A 20,502-nucleotide genomic window follows, 5' to 3' on the forward strand; every position below is an offset into this window, starting at 1 on the left:
CAGATCTTATCCACATGGTCCAATGCCTGCCCCAGCTTCTATTACTCTACAGATGAAAGCTGCCATCTGTGCTCCATTGACATGTGGGATGTCGGGCGATCTTCGAGGATCACAGCTATAGCTGCTCATGCGTGCCATCGTCGCGACTTTTGGGACTAGATGATCTTTATGCAGGGCTGAGTATTTAGGAAATCGGCATGGTTACAGCAACTACCGGTGACTTCTTGACTCACTACACCGGACCTAGTCATATTATAGAGGGATCTTGACAGGATCTGCACCAAGATAGCCCGTACCAAGCGTGGGAGAGACTGGGTCGGCGAGTGCAACGCTGAATAAATGAGTCTAACTGACATGTTGGAGTATACAGAAGATCTCTGCGAGTTGACGTTCGTTCGGCGCCTTTGTCCACCTTCTCACCCTGGTAGAGGTTACAACATCATGATTCATACACATGAAAGATAAGATGGTTTGAATCCAACACATACAATACCCCCGTGTACGGCTAGTCAGAGAATGTGATTATTTATCTCTAGCAATCCGCATAATTCTTACTAGACTTCACCACAAACCTGTGGAGGAGTCGCTGATATTAGTCGCCGATCATTCTTCGGATAGATTAGATTGATACCAAAAGAAGCTACCCCTAGTTTACTTAGCTCGGCAACAGCAAACGCTCTGTTGATGCACAGAGACAGTCCTAGTTATGTCTATTGACAACGAATCATGTCCAAACAGGCAATGCTGAAGTTATTGCAATAAATTAGCTCACCACGATACATATCAGTAATCTCACGATCAGGCCAGTGCGTGGTAAACGCTTTGAGCGCATACAATCAGGGCGGCGCTAAGATGGGAAACTAGATTAACGGCATCACCGCGTCAAGTCGTTGTAGTCAATAAGCGGCGTAGATTGCGGATCCCTAATTCCGCATGACAATATCATATATGCCAAAACGGACGAACAAACATAAGCTTTGGGATGCAATGAGGCATTGCTGAAGGCAAGTAATCAAATCACTTCTGGATATGAAAATCCAATGCGCCAAGAAGGTGGTACCTTGTTCAAATGGGTACCAATCATGACGAGTCGCGATTCAGGCACGCCTAACCAACAAGCACGCAGTCGTGATACTCGCAGCACAGCTTGTCCCCTCCGCGATACACTGACTCAAACCAAGTTCTGAGCCTCGTCATGTCTGACGACTACCAACTCATGGAATCTGCTATATAGAGAACCAGCTTGCCCGACTGACAATGTGTTTGGGCATCGAGTCTTGTTCATTCACTATCAACTCACACAGTCCTTTCTGCCAACAGGTTACTTTCACTAAGCTCCCCTAAGCTTTAGATTACATTCACTCATTCACTTCCATCCATCAAGATGCTTGCCAAAACCACGACTCTTATCGGCATGCTGGGTGCTTTGGAGGGCGCATCCGCTCTCCACGTCAAGCCCCGACAGATTCTGGGCAACGAGGGCGAGAACATCGCCAGCCGCGTTCAAGGAGGAGCAAAAATTGGTGACCTGTGCCACCCTGCCGGCACGTACGCGCTCGGCGGCAAGAAACTCATTGATCCTTGTATCGCTGAGCAGGCAATTTCCGTGAAGTGCGAGAGACTCACCCAGATGATGACGGCGCCTAATGCCGAGAGGCGCAAGGCGTATCATGCCTGTCTCACAGGAGGCGGAAGCTCCTTCATCAAAGACGTCAAAGCTTGTATGGTCTGCAAACGCGAGTTCAGCCACATGACCAAGGATCAGTTTACCTGGTTCGACGATAAATGGACCAAAGGTTACGAGGCTTTCGCGAAGGACGCTGAGCCACAGTTCGCGATATGGAGTTATGTCCAAAGAGCCATCGATGGCGATAGTTGCACCAAGCAGGGAGACAATCAGCGAAAGCTTAACGGTTGGGCATGCTGGGATCAGCTTCCTAAACCTGTGCTCAACGATACCGCCGTCAATGCCACTGCTGGCGGCGTTGTCACCAGCAACGCAACCCAGAAGTTAAACGTAACCGCCCTGGACTACTACAAGGACCGTCCGGCAACCCAGAACATTGGAAAGTTTACTCTCGAAGGCAAGCAGTACCCCGAAACGGGATCAGTCGAGCTCGGCCTCCTGGTGCCTACCTTTGAGATTACCGCCAACCTCGGATACTACTCCTCTGCAAGAGTGCAGCCCGGCAAGTTCGAGGCCAACATCACCAACGGCAAGGTGGAAATCATCACCGAGTACCGTGAAATAAAGGCCGTTTGTAACTTCACCAAGCCAGACGAATTCACCATTCTGCCGCTCATTACTGGTCCCGTTCCCGTCAAGGACTCCGTCGTCGTTGTGGCCAAGAAAGACGCCGATCAGCTCCCCATCGCCGTTTGCGACAAGTCCTGCCGCGCTGAGGCTCCCGCCATTGAGAAAATCCAGGAGACCGCTGCCAAGCCCGCCCAGGTGGTCAACAAGGAGGTCGCTAAGGCTTGTGAGCCTGCATTGAAGGCCTTGGAGAGCAACAAGCCCGTCAACAAGGAGTCTGTGAACGCTGTTGTTGAAAAGGTCAAGATCTCGACTGAGATTGCTGCCCCTGAAACTTTCAAGCCAGTGGTCGCTCCCCAGGCGCCTGTACAGACGATTGGGGGCGGCAACAAAGGCGATGTTGCTGCTCTTGATCAGAACAAGCCCGCTACTGTTGTTGATCAGACCAAGCCCAACTGCCCCCAGCCTTCTTTCAAGGTTACCATCTGCCAGTTGCCCGGTGCCAAGGACTGCAAGGAGTTTGAATACAAGGCAGTGGCGTAGGTTGAGCGTTAGAACTTGCCCGCCGCGGCCGACGACGGCCACATGTTTCGGGTCCTACTGGTTTGGGTCTCCATCTTGTTGGACGGACGTGTTCGGGTATGTATGCGCAGACATGATGATTTTCTCATCTTGACATGAATTGCTTTATCCGCCTCGGTTTGTTTTCGTTTGCGGTTTCACGTATCTGGCGGGTGCCTCGGGGAGGACGTGTTGAGGTATCCCCAGATAGAGTTGGTAGCTTGATCTGTTTATACGTTTAAATAAAAATATATAAAAAAAAAAAAAACAATCGTGCATGGTTTGCTGACTGTCAAACATCCGTTGTGCCTAATGTATATCTTCCCCTTTACTATTAAGTATTGCATTAGTTCCCAAGGTATGAGAAGAGCCATATTATCAACAGCATGCTCTGGTATAACACTTCAACTATACTCATTGTTCCTGACGGGTCTCCCCTCTTGTCCGTCTGGTGACTTACCGCAGTGCTAAGCGACTTTTATAATTGTATGGAGAGACAATGTCTCAATGCGACAATCCATTTTCAGGTTTTCACAATTTTGGTTCCCAAAAGAGCAGCACCTCAAGCCATGGACACTAAACCAGCATGGCCACAAAAAAGCAAATAGATTGCTTCACCAGCACTTCTCAAATGCAAGGGCTGCGCCGCCATGCAATTACTCCACCAAATACAAAATCTCCACGTACCTGTCTTATAGCTGCATTTATTCGTACTCACTCTTGCATCTGTCATTTGTTGTTTTCCGCCAACTACTACGATCCATGCAAAAGGTAAGCGTACCAAGACGTGGTGTTTGCTTTTTGACCATGCATACAAAGGCGTCATGTGTCTAGTGAGAAAATTTTTAAAAGAATAAAACACGGGTCTTACTCACCGAGAAGTTAAAATGAACCGACTACGTCTATTGCTGCAGCCATCTGCTATGCAGGTTGATGGCAATGAAGGCCCACGCTCTACTGGCAGTGATACTGTCATTCATCCTCACAGCTTGGTGTAACCCCGTGAACAGATATGCCCCAACAGTAAAGATCGACACAGGAGTCATCTCAGGTACTACAAAGACATTCTCTTCTACATCCACGGAAACCACTGTTGTTCAATATCTCGGCGTGCCATTTGCTGCACCACCAGTTCGCTTCGAACCACCACAACGACCAGAACCATGGCAAGGTATATACGACGCATCGGCTTACAAGCCGACTTGTATCCAAAAATTTGACTATCCCGAAGATGCACGTAATCGCTCGATAAAGTGGTTTAACACCCCGCCGCCGCCAGTTGGTGAAAGTGAGGACTGTCTATACCTCAATGTATATGTCCCAGCTGGGGCAGCATCCAGGACCAAGCCCAAGGCGGTAATGTTTTGGATATACGGAGGCGGCTTCGATTTCGGTTCGGGAGCACTACCCAGCTACGACGGCTCAAGCTTCGCGGCAAATCAAGACGTCATTGTTGTGACGTTCAATTATCGGACCAATGTGTTTGGATTCCCAGGGTCGCCTCAAATACCGCGTGAGCAGCAGAATTTGGGGTTCGTCCAAATTTCTAGATCTCAGGTATCACACAACTAACCTTGAATAGATTCTTAGACCAAAGGCTTGCCCTGGATTGGGTTCAACGGAACATCCACGCCTTCGGAGGCGACCCCCAGAGAGTGACAATCTTTGGCGAGAGCGCCGGAGCAGGCAGTGTTGATGCCCTCATTACTGCACCACCGGAGCCCATTCCCTTCTCAGCGGCTATAATGGAGTCCGGGCAGGCCAGCATCATCCCTCCAAACCCTTCTTCATCCGTCTCCTGGCAACGGCTAGTTGTTCTCACCAACTGCTCGGGCACAGCTTCCCTTGAGTGTATCCGCGAAATACCAACCTCGTCATTGAAGGACATTGTAGAGAGAAACGCGCTCAAGTTCTTCCCGATCCATGACGGAGGGATCACCTGGGCAGATAAGCCACGCATAGACAGACGCAAGTCGACGCCGCAGAATTCTCGCATTGCAAGAGTACCGATACTCATGGGAACAAACGCCGACGACGGTTCTGCTTTTGTTTACGGCGCTCTTGATGTTAAGAAATACTTGGATACGGTTCTCCCTCCTAACACTCCGGTAGAGAGTATCAACAGGGTGCTCGCAGAATATCCTATTGGCTCCCCCGGTATACTTGACGTCAACGGCCAGCTCAGTAAAATCTACACAGACCTCGCCTTCCAATGTCCTACGGCAGTGGTATCAGCTGAAAGTGCAGCAGTGGGTATCCCGACATGGCGGTATTACTACAACGCCAGCTTCGCAAACTCGGAGTTGTTTCCCGGAAGCGGTGTCGCTCACTCTACAGAGATTGGTCCCGTCTTTGGAACGTATCCTCGACATAGGGCTACTCCTTTCCAGAGAGAGCTCAGTGCTACCATGCAGAGAATTTGGGCAGACTTTGCCAAGAACCCAGCTCAGGGACCTGGGTGGAAGAGTGTACCGGAGGTAGCCGTACTTGGAGGCGGCGCAAGGCCGGGAGAAAGCGACGTTGGGAGACGAGCGGTGGCAACTATAAATGCAAGACAGATAGATCAGAGATGTTGGCTTTACAAACCTCTCTTTGACTTGGTAAGCGTGGTTTAGCTTTGATGCGAGCCACAGTGTGCCGATTTGGAACTTCATGTACATAGAGTGATTTGAGGCGATGCAGCGGTACATGCTCCCAGACTCACCTTTTAACATCATTAACATTGTTCAAATACCTTGGTGGTTGCAAAGATTGGCTGCCCAGGTTCGGCTATCCTGTTGAACCGTTACGATCATTTGTCATTGTGACTGGTACTCTACTAGCGTGCCGTAGCCATGTAGATAGTTGTGTACATACTGACATGTATTTTGCAATTTGTATCGATTTGCTTTCATATATTAAGTATGTATGGCGGTATGACGTCGTGAATATGTTGGTCGTTGTCATAATATATCCACCAGCGACATCGGTATTAACCTGGAGCGTTCATGACATCCACGACTCTCAACCATGTGCTCAATTTCCACTAGTCTACATTGGAAAGAACAATAAGTGACGACGATACGAAGATCCCGGAGGTACCTAAACCCGTTTCTCGCGACTTTGCAGCTTTAGAACAGATTGCAGTGAGGCTCCATTGAGGAGTTGCATTCATCATTGGTCACGTACTGTTGAGGAAAGATATTCGTTCGAGCTGATGGAACAATCCACATCGGCACTCCTAATTGCCACAAGAATTATTGAGAAACATCTACTTGAGGTGCCTCGTCGTCTCTGTCTTCGTGACGACGAGCAGCCTTGAACCATGTTTGATCAATCGGTCTAACACTATACAGCCCCGACAAGTCGTAATGTCCGCTTACATGAAGAACCTCTGAAGTTCTGTATAAGTACAGGGGAATTGGCGGCTCTAACGGAACCAGAGTTGAAGGCTCAATGTCTGAGAGAATGCAACATCCCTGCTGGTGGTCTTGCGCGACGGCAATTCATACATCATAAAACAACTGTCGCGCCATAGCAAGAATTAACTTTGTGTTCCCCGAGAGAGAATCCCAGCCAAAGACATTGTCTACAGACTCAAAGCCCCGACTGACGAATTCTGACCGCGTCGGGCGTCCTAGTAATCAACACATCCTGGACCCAACAAGCATGTCACCACATCAGACACTTTTCACTACTAATCACCCATTTTCTTTAAATCCCGTAACGCAATCCCCGGCCAGCCAGTTAACATAGTCGAATATCCACATGCATACTATTTATGTAATAGTTGATAAGATGGGCCGATCCCCCTCCGATGTACTTTGTAGAGGGCGCAGGCTTGACACGCGCACCAATACGGAAAAGGTGTGACACTCACCGTTAGTCACGATAAACTCCAACACACAACCAAATGAAAAGCCATATAAATGATAAACCCGTGACCGCCGTGACATTTTACAGTAAAGTCCTACAACTCCATCACCATGGCAATGTCCATCGAATTAGCCAACGTTTCCGGCCATCCGCCCAACACAGAACGAGACAACGACGATGACGAGCTCATAACCGCGCTGCCACCAGCCGATGAAGGCAGTCAAGCATGGAAATATCTCCTAGGCTGCTTCATCGTAGAAGCCGCACTATGGGGTGATTACATCCTTTCCACCATCTGATCTATAACTAACTTACCCAGCATTCCCCGTCACATTCGGCGTCTTCCAGAAACACTACTCGCAACTCCCCCAGTTCCAGTCTAGTCCCAACATCGCCATGATTGGTATTCTACCATCAAGTTTATACTTCCTCGGTGCCCCCATCATCACCCCCCTTGTGAACCGCTACCAGAAATGGCAGCGACACATGGTGGTAGTCGGATGGGCAGGCTGCGTGCTGTCCCTCATAGCCGCTTCATTTGTCAATTCCATCGGCGGCCTGATCGTAACTCAAGGTGCAGGATATGGCGTCTCCTTCTCCCTGCTCTACCTAGCTGTGCTACGAATGCTGGACGAATGGTTCGTACGACGACGCGGACTTGCCTATGGGATTCTGTCCGCAGGAGGTGGTGTAAGCGGCATGGGACTCCCATTCCTCCTCGAATACCTCCTCTCGAAACACGGCTTCAGAACCACACTACGAACAGTTGCAATAGCACAAGTAGTCCTTGTCGCACCTGTGTTGCCGCTGCTAAAGGGTCGCCTTCCAACGACATCCCAGGGAGCTCTGCGGGCTCTTGACCTAGGCTTCTTTCGCCACCCGCTATTCTACGTCTTTGCTTTCTCAAATCTCGCCCAGGCATTTGGATACTATATTCCCTCGCTGTACTTGCCGTCCTTTGCGTCAGAGGCAGGGTTCTCAGGCTTCGTAGGCGCCATGCTCCTCTCACTGAACAATCTTGGCAACATCATGGGCTGGGTCATCTTTGGCTTCCTGTCGGACCGGATCGATGTCCATATTTTAGTGTTTTTGCTTCCCTTTGCGTCTGCTGTATCTGCCTTTGTGTTGTGGGGGTTTGCGCGGTCGTTGGGGCTGCTTATTGCGTTTTCTTTGGTGTACGGCTGGTTCGCTGGAGCTTTTGTCATCCTGTGGCCGCGCTTTGGCATCATGCTGTCCGATGACCCGCAGGTTGTGTATAGTCTGATGGCGTTTGGTAAGGGGATTGGGAATCTCGCTATTGGGCCAATTAGTGGCGAGTTGATTCGGGGAGGTGTCTCTGCTGGCTATGGTCTGGGGAGATATCGTGCCTTGATCATCTTTCTGGGCAGTTCCATGTTGGGGTCTTCGCTGGGTGCGATGGGAGTCTATTTTCGCTCTAGGCCACGGCCGCGGTTCTCTCCGTAGTTGTGATGGTGGTCAACAGTAAGCTACTCATGATTTTTCTTGGTTAAGATGGTCCATTTGAGTTCTGAATAAGCGATCGTTGGTGTGTCGCATCACAATCAGGGAGTTCATTACAATGTTCGCCACGAAAACATTACACACATTCGCAAGCTCGGACAAGGATACTAGAGAGTGTAATAATCCTCAATTAAAACATCTATTCTAACTATAGCATTGTATACCCACAGTCACTCATCAAAAGCCGTGTTCTCTCTAGGCTCAACTTGGGATGCCACTGCTATAGGTAACAAAGGGTGCTAGCTTGAGACGCAACTAAACAGAGGTGCTACAAGCAAACCATACGCCCCTCAGAGGATAGCCAAGCCGCATTTGCCGCAGGTAGAGGACGTAGGGCGAGGAGGCCCATTCCCAGTGCTGCTCCCGATGGACACAGCACGCGGGCACTTGCAACTCGCGGAGGGTGCAGTGGGCTTCTTGGGCTCAGATCCAGGCATCTTGCTGTTTAAGATGGAGTAGAAAGCTGGCAATAAAGTGTGGATGGGAATATTTCTGAGTTGACTGGAGTAGGTGGAGAATGTTTGGTGCCGTAGATTGTTGATGGCAAGAGAATGGCAAAACCAGGGGAGGCGTTGAGGATTATATAGACGTTCCGTGAATATGAACAACTCGGTACATCATTTAAATAATCGTACATGTATCGATGTACATTTGGAGCTTATCGGAAACTTCTAACATACTCACCGTCCAGCTTCGAGTTCACAGAAACAACATCACCGCGACAAAGAAACGTATCAAGCAAACGCAACACGTCCCAAACTAAATGAGCACACCTCCAAGAACCAATACGATTATTTCCATAATAACACCTAGCTGCGAACTATCCCAAATCCACATCATGTCTTCTTCGCCGCCGTCCCCGCCTTAGATTTATCAACACACTTCTCGTACGAAGAGAATTTCGGTTTCCCATCCTTGTAGGTAATGTCCCCAGGGAGCGGTTGATCAATTTCCACCATAGGGGTGCCGATTATATCGTAAATAGGCGAGCAGGAGTTATGCGACGCACCGGTCGCCAGATGTTTGTTGCTGGGGGCACTGTTTGTGCCCGTAGGCTTGGATGTTTTCGCCATTGCACGAATTAAGGCGAAAAATGTTGAACAATAGTGATGATTTCGTCAAGTAGTAGATTGCCTTGAGGTCTGTAAGATGTTGATAATGAGAGGCTTTGTAACTTCAGCAAAGGCTAGCAGCGTTGCACAAGGCAGGTGTTCGATACCGAGACTCTTTAAAGCCTGGGCGAGCAGCGCAATTTGTATTCATCGCGCCAGTAGCGAACACAGTTGTTCATCAAACATCTTCATTCTATTATGTTTGTGTCGAGTTGTGCGGCGGTTGTTGCAATACACTTAGGAATGTCTGTTCATCACCCTGTTCTCTCTCAGGGTAGACCGAGTTTGCGCACAATCACCCTATGGCTCGCTCGTTCATGGAAATTTCAGTGCCAAGACCGTGAACACAACCAGACGCTTACCTAGGCGCTCTTTCACACCGTCAAATTAACCTCCGCATCCTCCAACATTGTTAATCACACATCAAAGTTGCAATACCGAACCATGTCAAGTTATTTTGTCTTTTTATTTATGTTCGCTTATTTCAAGTATCTTCCTGTGCATGATCTTGTAACATCCTGTCTATGCCGCTTGCAGCCATCCTTGGCTGATTCAACCTGGCGGTCGACAGGCATCTGAGCTTGAATCAGTCAATGCCTCCGTAACACCGCCATGCCATATACGTAAACGAAAACAGAGTAAAAAAAAAGGGAAGAAAGGTTTCTTGAATGCAAAACGCCTGCCGATTGGCCTGTGTAAGTATACGCCCACTATGCCTTTGGATTTGCCCACCCACAACCGACCGCACCTATTGACTCCATATGTCGACACTTCGCCCATCTCTGTTCACCACGAGGTTGCTGTGACATCCTCTCCACTGTCAAGTCTCTCCTCTGCAGGCACCTGTCATGTCTCCACTGATACGTCCACGCATTGTACATTTGCTGATACATTGAATCCCGTCCTCGGAAGCCTTTGTTTGTACATATCATTTTCAGGGGTTAGGCCGCATCCCCAATCATGTCCAACTTGGCGTTGCTCAAAGTGCAAATCATGTCCCGTCAATGCCTTGTCCTTTCACACATCTTTCGAATCTTTCTGTGGCTCCAAAAATTTATCAACGCATCAACAAGATTCTCCATCTGTTGACTCTATCCAACCAGGATTTGCCCATCATCAGATCCACGTCAGGTCGAGACCACTGAAGCATTATAATCAGCAGTCATAGACCTCTACACCTATCCGCCTTTCCGTTTGGATTCATCCATTGGAGGGAGCTCGGCTTGCGGGGGCTGTGTGCCAACTAGGTTGCTGCTGGCCTTCTTCTTTCCCTTCCCAGCCGCTTTCTGCCAACCGCCATCGCCCTCACTCCTAGCGGCTCGCACATGTCCATTTTCTCGCTGTGGTGCTGCTGCTTTTGAGCCTCCCAACGACTTCTGAACCTTTTGAGTCTTGTCCGGATCCACCTGCATTTGACTTCGGTTGTCTTGCACCTGTTGGGTATCCTTGGAGGAGTCCACGCGGATGGGCTTGCTCGTTTCGTTCTTACCTGGCGGTTTGTTGGGCAACCAGGACGGAACAGACGCTGCCGGCTCTTGCTTTCGGAGTGTGTTTGGCGATGGGGTCCGCGTTTCGTACACCGGGGAGAGATGAGTAGCCTCTGCTGCCATAGGTTTATTCACACGGCCGTCTCCAATTGCGAGATCCAACGGGGCGATTACTCCATTTTGGGGTTGCCGGGACATCAAACGTTGCCGGGCGGAAGGGGAGAGCCGTGATGTACCCCCATTTTGCACTTCCTGTTGGTTTAGTTGGTTACTCAAATAGAAAGAGTTCATCAGTGCAATGCGTTCCCTGAATGAGGCCTCTTCTGCCGAGTGTGGGATGGATAAAGGAGCACTGGATCCATTCACCACAATTGGTGGACGGTCTAGTAGGGATTGTGACGACACGTATTGACCCTGTGTCTGTGGTGATGCGTGCAACGCCGCATTGACTGGATGCTGCGCCGCCCAGACTGAAGCCGTGCTTATGTGTAGAGCATTGTCCATGTTGGAAGAGAGCGAATCACCAAGTGTCATGGCCGGCTCTGCTTGGCTGACATGATTTTGGCCTGGCGGAGTCACTGATGTCTTCAGCCCCGAACCATTGACCACAAGGGGCCTCGACGAGACTTTACCGCTATTTTGGCTGCCAGGGAATGGCGCGGATGCCAATGGAGCTGAAGATGTCCCGCCTACAGAAAAGGCCCGAGTGTGCCCCAAAGGAGACGGGGACCTAGATGCCCTTCGTATTCTCCTGTCCAGCAGGGTTTGGGGTAGCTGCTCAGTTGAAAGCCTACGCCGTTCAGGACTCGAAGTTTGTGCCGCAAGATCCCCAAAGGCAATACCGTTAGGCAAATGTTGCTGCTGGGAGTGCTGCTTCTGCGATAGTTTTGGCTGCCTGGACGGACTCAGGCTTCGTGACTGGAAGAAACTAGATGACTTGGCATCTAAAGACTCTGGGGAGTCAGGCACAGCTTTTGGAGTCTCATCGAAATCAGCGTCGTCCGACATGAAGCTCGGGATTGCGATGCCGTTCGCGTTTTTCGAGGCTGCCATGGTGGCGCTTGTCGGGGTTTGGCTGCCTAGGTGATAGCTTGCGCTAGAATGTGCCGAGGGCGATCGTTGTGCTGGTTGAGACTGTGATCGGAGCGAACCGCTCGCTGTTGATGCACCTCCCTCTGTAGAGACTGTAGACCTTTGAAGAGATCGACGGAAATCTTGTGTTGGATTGTTACCAGTAGTCGCAGGAGTCGAGGGATAAGTTCCATAGCCAGGTTGTTGTGGGAGAAACGTGTGGCCAATATTCATGCCATAAAAAGGGTACAACTCGGGCCGTATTGGCGCGCTGACAGGAACATTATCGAATGAATTCGTCCTCGACCGGTCTGACGACTGTTGACCCGTACCGGAGCTGGCAGATAGCCTTTGCTGCTGCTGTTGCTGTTGCTGCTGACCTAGGACTGGGTGCTGGAGAAAGGGTGCCTGCTGTGTGTACAGGTGAAATTGTCGCATACTCTCCTGATGATAGGCCATTTGCGCCATGAGATCCTGCTGGGCGTACTGAAACGGGTACTGCTGGGTCTGGAACCACGCCATATCTTGTGGTATACCCAAAGGCGTAATCACCATGTTTGGGTCATATGTCGGCACACTCGATGAGGCCCTTCTATTCGATCCGCCGCCACCGCCGCCTCTGTGAAAGTTGTTGTTGTGCCGTCCGCCCCGGTGATTACCTCGGCCGCCACGACCAGAGTGTGACTGAGACGAGCTACGAAGGAGAACTGGTCGAGGCTGCGGTGCTGGTCGAGTCCAAACGCGCTCCTCCTCCTTGGGAAACACGTACTGTTCGCATGCCTCGTCCAGTTTCGCCTCGGAGAGCAAGTCAAAAGCACGACGAAGTTCCAGGTGAAGTCCTCGAAACGCGTACTCATCGGCAGTATTTCCCAGGTTTCTTGAAATATTGAAAGGCTCCTCAACGCAGAGTTGGTTGTTAATGCCTTGATGCCACTTCTTCTCTTGCTTTGTGACGAGCTTTCCTTGCCTGATACTCAGCACATGTTTGTCGTAATCGAATTCGTGAGCGTAAAATCGAAAGAACTGGAACAGAAGCTCCGCAACCGATGATTTATTCTTGTTGCCGAACCCTCTGATCTTCTTGAGGTTATCCGCAAAGTCGCTGACCGTTCCATCTGATTTTGGCATCTTGTAGGGCATTTGGTGCAGGGCCGGGAGCACTGGTGGGCTTCGGAGCTGAAGAAATGCGATAATAAGACATATCCACGTATAAGAGCTAAATGTGCCGCCAAAACCTGCGGAATCGAGGAGACGTGTCAGAGGAAAAACTTGCAGGTCTAGTATTTGAGAACGAAGCTTTGATGCACTTACCAGCGTCATTGATAATCCTCCTCCTCGTCCAGTACTTGATTATCATGGCCAGTTGGCGAACACGCGGATCGGCTTCGACATATACGCGAACCATTCTGGTGTTTTCGAGAGCCAGGGTATTGTTTACGTTCATATCGCAGGCCAAGCCCAGTTCGGGATCCCAGATCTTTACAATCGGTACCTTGGCAGCAGATATACAAACGACCTTTTCCATGCCACCTAGAAAAAGACGGTTAGCTTATCGCCCGCCTTGTATAAGCTTGATTTCGGGAGCAAGGTAAAAAAAAAAATAATAAACGTACGTCGCGCAAGCAGATCAGCTATTATACAAACACCTTCCAGTTCTTGCCATGATGTGGTGATGCAGATGTCCACTAAAGAGATTTGACAAATTGTTAGTTTCCAAACAAAACACTCTTCTAATGGAAATGGTTTGCTTTCGAAACGTTGGGGACATACAGTCTGAGTCGTCTGAGCATAGCAGATTGCCAGAGGAGCCGAACAAATTCACTCGAATATCGTGACCCGGCCACTCGTCGTTGAATATCTGTTCAAGCTTCTGGACCAATTTTTTGCGCTTTTCCTCCACCTCCTCGGTCGGTAATAACCGATTGTAAATCTCGCGCATATCTGTGGATAATTTCCTCTCTTCGTCGTCAGTCAGCTTATTCTTGACGGTTCTCAAATCCAGCTTTTCGAGTCGGTCGCTTCCAACGGAGTACGGGATTCTGCGTCTTGAGTTGACCTGAGCGGTCTCGTACTTGCATCCGCCAAATTTGGGCGGCAATGGTCTCAACGAGGGTAATGTGCCATTTGTTTCTGAGTATGCCGAGCGAGGGGAGTGGTTGTGGGCGGCATTGGGAGACGGCTCCCGCGATTCAAAAGAAAACTGTCGAGCATGCTGATGAGGGGTGGAAGGTACTGAGCTCGAGTGAGACTGGCCGTGAGATAATGATGCTGCTGCATTGGATCGCTGGGGCACACTCCTCGAGGCCTCGGCCGCTTGTTTTGGAGGCATCTTGGAAGAGGTATCTTTGGGCGTTATAACCGACCGGTTGTTTTTGTCGGAGTTGTGATGCGAGCGGCTCCCATTGCCTCCCGATGCGGCCCCTTTGCTAGCCGATCCGTCTTTCAGGGACACTCTGCTAGAAGATCTTGATCGGGGTCCAGCCTGCACGTGGGGGGAGGACACGACGGGAGGCAGCGGCGGAGTCTGGAGTCCACCTCCGCGAGCGGGAGAGATGAGCTTGTTGTAATGTAGAAGCTGGGCGTGATAGATGTTTTGCTGAGGGAAGAGAAAGGGGAGGAAGTCGAGGTGTGAGGCAAAGGGTGCTGCAGCCCCGGCAGGGACGGGGTGAGCAGCTACGTCCGGGGGACTTTCCGACGATTGCGAGTGCGCCGCCCCGTTGCTGGTCGAGTCTGTGGAAATCGACGTTGAAGTGGAAGTCGCCGTCCAGGGGCTTGGGGGATAAGAATGCTGAGGCTCAGAGGTCGCAGACCTGGCGTCCATGAAGCTAACGAGCCTCGGACGGATTCAAGACACGGGGTAATGAGCGGCAAGAAGCTAGCGGCCCTTGGATTCGATTACGGTTGAGATTAGAGCAGAGTGTCGCGAAGCCACAAGTTTCCGGCTGAGGAGCACGCCAAAAATTGGATGCGGCTCTCGACAGCACAATATGGCTGCAGTATGAGTGTCTGTATCTTCGGCCGAGCTGTAGTCCCGTATCTGTGCATCCACGCGGGTTCGAGTTGAGGTGCACGCTTGAACGAGGTCGTGGTAGACGTGGTGGCGCCAAAAAAAAAAAGCACCAAGTGCTTGCCAGTGGTTATTGTCTCGGACCTGAGATCGGCTTCGAGCGGTAATGTCCCCTCACAGAATTCTGAGGTGCCAGAGTTGCAGAGCAAATACGGTGGTCGGAGGTGCTCGTCACGAAAACGCACAGGGGCTTGACTTGAAGGAACCAGAGGAAAGAGAGACTCCAGATCTCAATGTTCGGCTAGGGAGAGGGCGGGCGCTGAGCAACGATAGCTGTTCGGTGCGGGCAGGAAGGGGTCTGGTTTGTTTGGGGTTGGAGTTGGTAATTGAACTGCAGAGAAGGGGTATCGCAAAGTAACGAAATGCACCGATTCAAGATGACAAAGAAAGACGCAATATATGAGAAAAGAAGGTGAAGAATGGCTCTCGAACAGAAATGGGCGATATTTTGATCGTGTTTCGTGGCCACACGGTCGCAAAGCGCAAAGGCCAAAGAAGAAAAAGACGGATTGGACGAGAGGGTCTGATTCAAGTCCAGTTCAGTCAAGTTTGTTTGATTGACTGTCCTGTCCTGTCCTGTCCTGTCTGGTTCCTGCCTGGAGGACTTGGATGTTCAATGTTACGTGCGAGTGTGGTCAGATCTGGTCTGGTCTGGTCTTGGTGCGTCTGGTGACTGGAGATTGGCTCGGCCGGGCGAAGGTAAAGGTAAAGGGGCACACTGGGGTCAACTTCTCCGACACAGGGTCCTGCCTGGACTCTGATTGATGCTGAAGATGGGCCCAAGCGTGACAAAGACGGGCAAAGGCTGTTCAAGTCGAAGTCGATTCGATTCGATTCGAAAGGGTCAAGTTGAGGAGGATTGCAGCGGCCGCGGAAGGTGGTGAATGGAGGATGCGGCGCAAGGTCGAGTTTGAACGACGAAGGACTGGGCAGATGCGGGAAATGTCGAGGCGACTATTTGGCAGCATGGACCGTCTGGGTCTGGTCTGGTTGGTGGTGGGGAGCAGCACGTTGATCCAGTTGAGCATCCAGCACTTGCATCCCAGGCCAGCGACCAGCGACTAGCGCCCAGCGGCCAGCACCTTGGCGGCACTTTGGGATCAAATTGATTTGATGCTGCGTTGCTGGATGTCTCTGCCCCAGTTGAGCCTATGGCTGGGCCTATGGGTGGTCCGGGTTCCACCTTCAAATCGACCCGACTTCCAGGTGGTGTCAGGTCCCGCCAGCTCCAGCTGGCATTAGCTGCATGTGCGGGTTGCCCTGGGTGGGAGCACAGGAACATGGACATCCAATACCCAGTCAGAGCTAACTTTTGAGCATGGAGAGCTCCAGTCTGTGCAAGTTCATGTCAAGTCAAGTGCCTCTATGTCCAGATTCCATGTCCAGGTTCCATGTCCAGGTTCCATGTCCAGGTTCCATGTCCAGATGTCCAGTCTCGTCTTCACCGGCCACAACTACTCGATGTCACTCGCGGCGGTTTGGCTGATGCCGGCTGTTGTAGCAAGCTCCAGTCTAGTCTTGTCTGGTGGCACTACTTTAGGCACTTGCACTGGAACCAGCTCCGTGCTCACAATGCCCAGGCGGTTCGGTCACTGTCGGCGCCTGCTCAAATGGTGCCTTGCACCTGCAAGCACGAACCAACATGTTGTCTGACTTTACTGGTCCGCATCTTCACGCCAGTTTGTCAGGTACATGTACTCGTGCTGCGTTTGGTGCGGCAACATTAAAGGTCGCCTCCACAACGGGGCGCACTTTGGGGCGTCCACCAGCCGAAGGGCAATCGAGCACAATGGGGCGGCCAACATGAAGGCACACGGCGTTGTGGCTCGTCGTAGCTTGCAGTGGCTCAGGGCGACCACTCAGCAGCCGGCATGGGAAAGCAGAGGCGTCTTGGCCGGCGAGATGACTCTTCGATGTGCGAAAGCTGTGTTGACCTTGATGACGAACGAGCCGAACCACGTCAATGGTAGACGAGGTGCAGGGATGGAGTCTCGTTCTCGGGGAAAGCTAGGTACCTTTTATTTGGTCACGATTCCTCAGGAAGACATGTACTGAAGTACCTCCACCGACAGCCTCTAGCCAAAATTCCCAAATTACCAACACTACTCAAGTACTCAAGCACAAACCAAACTCCAATACTTGTTGCTGTCAATGACGGCCTTGAACAGACGCTGTGTCATGCTGCATTAGTCACATCACAGCTCCCTCATCTGAATCCTCCAGAGGCAGGCGATCAAAAGCCGATGTCCGTGTTCAGGCACTGACACATTCCCATCCCTCCTTTGAATCCATGTCCCTGACGGTGGTCCCGAAAGGCTTCAATGTTGCCATATAGGCATTCACCATGCTTCATCCAGATGCTAACTTGACTCCATGCAAAGTTTCAGCAACAAGGGTCAAAAGAGTGGCCAGCTTATTATTATAGATCAAACCCAGAATGTGGGCTTTTTCCAAGAATAGCTTTGTCCACATTCTCATCGCTCCTCAAACATTCACGCCGTCGTCGTCCATCATCGTTACACGGTCCTCATGACCATCATCTACGGACAGGCAACTTCAAGGCCCAGTGCCAGTTTAACCATCTTCAATATGGGGGACTTGTCTCTGATTGTGTGGGGTCGGGAACACAAGAGGCGTCGGGTGCGCGGCCGTGCACCCAAGTCTTCAGCATCCTCCCAGCAGAGAGTCAATCACTTTCAAAACTTTCAAATGTTGCTTGTGCAGATGTACTGTATCGCCTCCGAGGCTTTAGCTCCTTGAGCGCCCATGTGCTGCTGCGTGCCCGCAATCACGAAGGAGCAGGCATATGCCAGATGCAAGCCATACTGTAACGTTTTAGCTTCCAAACTTTTATATCGATACCCACAGACACTTTGAGTGCGTCGTGGATATGGGCTGTAAAAATGGCCTTTGCCGTAGTAGGCAAAAGGCGAAGCAATGACATCTAGTCAGTTAGATAGGATCAAAATGGCCACGCCCAGAGTCAAGGTAATCGCAGAGTGTCACACTACTCGTAACCCCAGCGGCAGGTCTTCCTTGTCTCAAGTTCCTGAATCAGGACATCAACCACCGGCATGCACACATACATCCCCGAAGAGGTCTGAGAATCTTTTCACTACCCATATGTGTCGACTTGTGTGAGGTTAAGAATGGCAGATTTCGAAGTTCGTGAGGCTCGAAATCTCTTGTCGAGAACCCTAACCCAAAAGGGAGGTCTCAACTGTCCACGTTCGGTCGCTCTCCATCGCCACGACCCCGCCCCCTGGTCGTGTTCCTGGATTCAAAACTTTAATCCAATGCGGCATGATCAGTGTTCGGCTAGATGTAAATGCGAAGCTCTGTACAGTACAGACGCCTGCAAAAATACGGGAAGCAGCAGAATGCAAAGCTTAGCAAGGTGGTATTGATGATGAATTGCTTCGATTTTACTCCGTACGGTACTCCGTACTTGACGCATGCATTGTGTGGTTGCTGCTATTGTTGGTCAGGAACGCTCCTTCCCCCCCACAATCATGCAATTGTCCTGAATAGTGGTCGAGTGGGGCTAAAAGTCCATTTCGCCAACTCATGACGGGAAATGAGAGCATTCAATGTTCACCAACGAATCTTTTGTCCTCGACAAATCGACAAAGCCACCTTGTAACAGTTGAGTCTCGCCACATCCTGTACTGCTCTCATTTTACATTTCACGCCGCTAACTGTTCTCTCTGGCGCATAAGCGACGTTTGTTCCACATTCTACCAACAACTGCCAAGGTCAATGCCCCCAACATAACGTCGCTTTCTGCACTCTTCATGCTACAGTAAAAGTAAGCAAAGACGATCCGATCCTACTTCACTCCTGCCAACCACAATTAGCTTCTTCCATCAGCTTATACGAGAAATGCATTCGGTCAGCCCGCACGAACAACAGCAAAAAGCCTGGCACCATTATTACGAGGTCAGCTCTGTTACTGACGAGCGGGACAAATGGGGAGATGCCAGCAGCGCAAACAACAATAGACTCTTCTTCTGCGTGGCCCATTGATGCCCCAGAAACGATCCAGCAAACTACAGCCTGTGGTAGAAATCATTCGCTCACATCCAAGTATACACTAACATCTCCCGATGTGTCGTAGCATACACTGCGATATGCAATACACTTCACTAGTTCAAAATACCTTTGACCTCCCGTTGTAGTTACGGTGCGGCATCATTGTGGCATAGGGACAATCGTGTCACAGGAGTCACGAGTGAACCAAAGGCGGCGCTTGCCCTTTAATTTCACCAGACACTAACGAAACGGAACGCCCATTCGAGACTCCATAGAGTATCAAAATCGGCCAGGCAATTTGGATGAGCCAGGACCAGCGCAGGACTAGCGCGTTTTCTCCAATTAAACCTCTAACCTCTTCAACAGACAGGAAATTAATCGCTGTCTGGCGAATACGGTAAAACTCACCAGTAGATGAGCACGTCTTTTGATGGAGCTTGCACGCGTTCGCTCCAACTCAGACATTTATTAGCGTCAGCTGAGCTCTGGCAATCGAGCAATCACCTCACATCGTTTTCATCATAACGGCACGACTTCATCACACATTACACCAGGTTTCCTGTTCTGCAGCTTCTGCAGTAAGTCGACCCCCCTCACCCCTGGCCATGTCATGCAGCCGCTTCCGCAATCCCTCAGTGTTGGTGTCAAATCCGACCGTCCGTTGCACAGGCCCCTACCAAAGCCGTTCCCAACTTTGTGGCCCATCGGCATCGGGACACCGCAGGTAGTATTGACACTTTCAGCTATTTCACCTGCTGTCCGTGACTCCTTTCGCCGCGTGGCTTGTTTTAGCCCCAATCTTGAAGTAACAATATTCCTGTCGTTGCTGTGCCGCATTGCTTCGCCCTGGATCCATCTGGTTGGTCAATCCTGATATTGATCAGGGCGTTCTCATGCCACCAGAGCCACCAGACCTCAAATGTTTCCGTGAGTGTCCATGTTTCCCCAGAGCAAATATGTGGGACAAAGAGCACAAGGTACCTGCTGGTAGGGCTGCCTTGCAAGGTTGTCTTTCAGGATCACGTTGAACGAGAGGTAAGCCTGCAGATGGGGATTGCGCTGCATCTCTTCAGCTCGGTTCTATAGCGGCTCAATTCTTGCACACTTGTGTTGCATTATTTGCAAGCCGCATACATGCCAAGTTTAGATTTTGCGCTGCAAGGCGCACGGAGTACGTTAGGTGGGCAAGGGAGCCATGATGCTTCTATATTTGGGAAATCACGTCGAACCTCAACACAATGGCACAAATTGCGGCCGATCTATGCAGGAGGTCAACAATTTACCTACCGAAGAATGCAGATTTCCTCATATATCGAAGTAAAGTGCCTCCTTACTCGCGATCGTCGGTCGGCCCCCATGGTCTCCATCAACATCCGCACTTTGGCTTCCCTTGCAACCGCCGACATCCCAGTCGTCTTGGACCACGGCCGCAATTCTCGCCAAAGTGTACGGATTAGCGGGCGAAAATAAGGTGCACAGTCACACCTACGAAAAATCAAACCCGCCGTTGTCCAATACTGTACGTCATAGCCACGGGAGACA

The 20,502-nt window shown here is 50.6% G+C and overlaps 5 protein-coding genes across 5 annotated transcripts; 4 read left to right on the top strand and 1 right to left on the bottom strand.

The window, feature by feature from the left end:
• Positions 1-1,384: 1,384 nt before the first annotated feature.
• VFPPC_10071 (hypothetical protein) lies at positions 1,385-2,797 on the top strand (the record flags this gene model as incomplete). The annotated part of the gene is made up of 1 exon (XM_018288506.1): positions 1,385-2,797. One exon carries the CDS (start codon positions 1,385-1,387, stop codon positions 2,795-2,797), a length of 1,413 nt encoding a protein of 470 aa, XP_018137937.1.
• A 957-nt stretch (positions 2,798-3,754) lies between these two features.
• On the top strand, positions 3,755-5,430 carry VFPPC_10070 (carboxylesterase domain-containing protein; the record flags this gene model as incomplete). Its single annotated transcript, XM_018288505.1, has 2 exons — positions 3,755-4,347; positions 4,398-5,430. The coding sequence occupies 2 exons, from the start codon at positions 3,755-3,757 to the stop codon at positions 5,428-5,430; spliced, it is 1,626 nt and encodes a 541-aa protein (XP_018137936.1).
• Positions 5,431-6,780: 1,350 nt separating this feature from the next.
• VFPPC_10069 (MFS monocarboxylate) lies at positions 6,781-8,134 on the top strand (the record flags this gene model as incomplete). Its single annotated transcript, XM_018288504.1, has 2 exons — positions 6,781-6,943; positions 6,990-8,134. 2 exons carry the CDS (start codon positions 6,781-6,783, stop codon positions 8,132-8,134), a joined length of 1,308 nt encoding a protein of 435 aa, XP_018137935.1.
• Positions 8,135-10,481: 2,347 nt separating this feature from the next.
• VFPPC_10068 (PAP/25A associated domain family) lies at positions 10,482-14,682 on the bottom strand (the record flags this gene model as incomplete). Its single annotated transcript, XM_018288503.1, has 4 exons — positions 10,482-13,096; positions 13,173-13,391; positions 13,475-13,546; positions 13,632-14,682. The coding sequence occupies 4 exons, from the start codon at positions 14,680-14,682 to the stop codon at positions 10,482-10,484; spliced, it is 3,957 nt and encodes a 1,318-aa protein (XP_018137934.1).
• A 3,813-nt stretch (positions 14,683-18,495) lies between these two features.
• On the top strand, positions 18,496-19,045 carry VFPPC_10066 (hypothetical protein; the record flags this gene model as incomplete). Its single annotated transcript, XM_018288501.1, has 3 exons — positions 18,496-18,583; positions 18,648-18,740; positions 18,786-19,045. 3 exons carry the CDS (start codon positions 18,496-18,498, stop codon positions 19,043-19,045), a joined length of 441 nt encoding a protein of 146 aa, XP_018137932.1.
• Positions 19,046-20,502: the final 1,457 nt, after the last annotated feature.

Source organism: Pochonia chlamydosporia, chromosome 4 (assembly GCF_001653235.2).
Source record: "Pochonia chlamydosporia 170 chromosome 4, whole genome shotgun sequence".
NCBI lineage: Eukaryota > Fungi > Ascomycota > Sordariomycetes > Hypocreales > Clavicipitaceae > Pochonia > Pochonia chlamydosporia.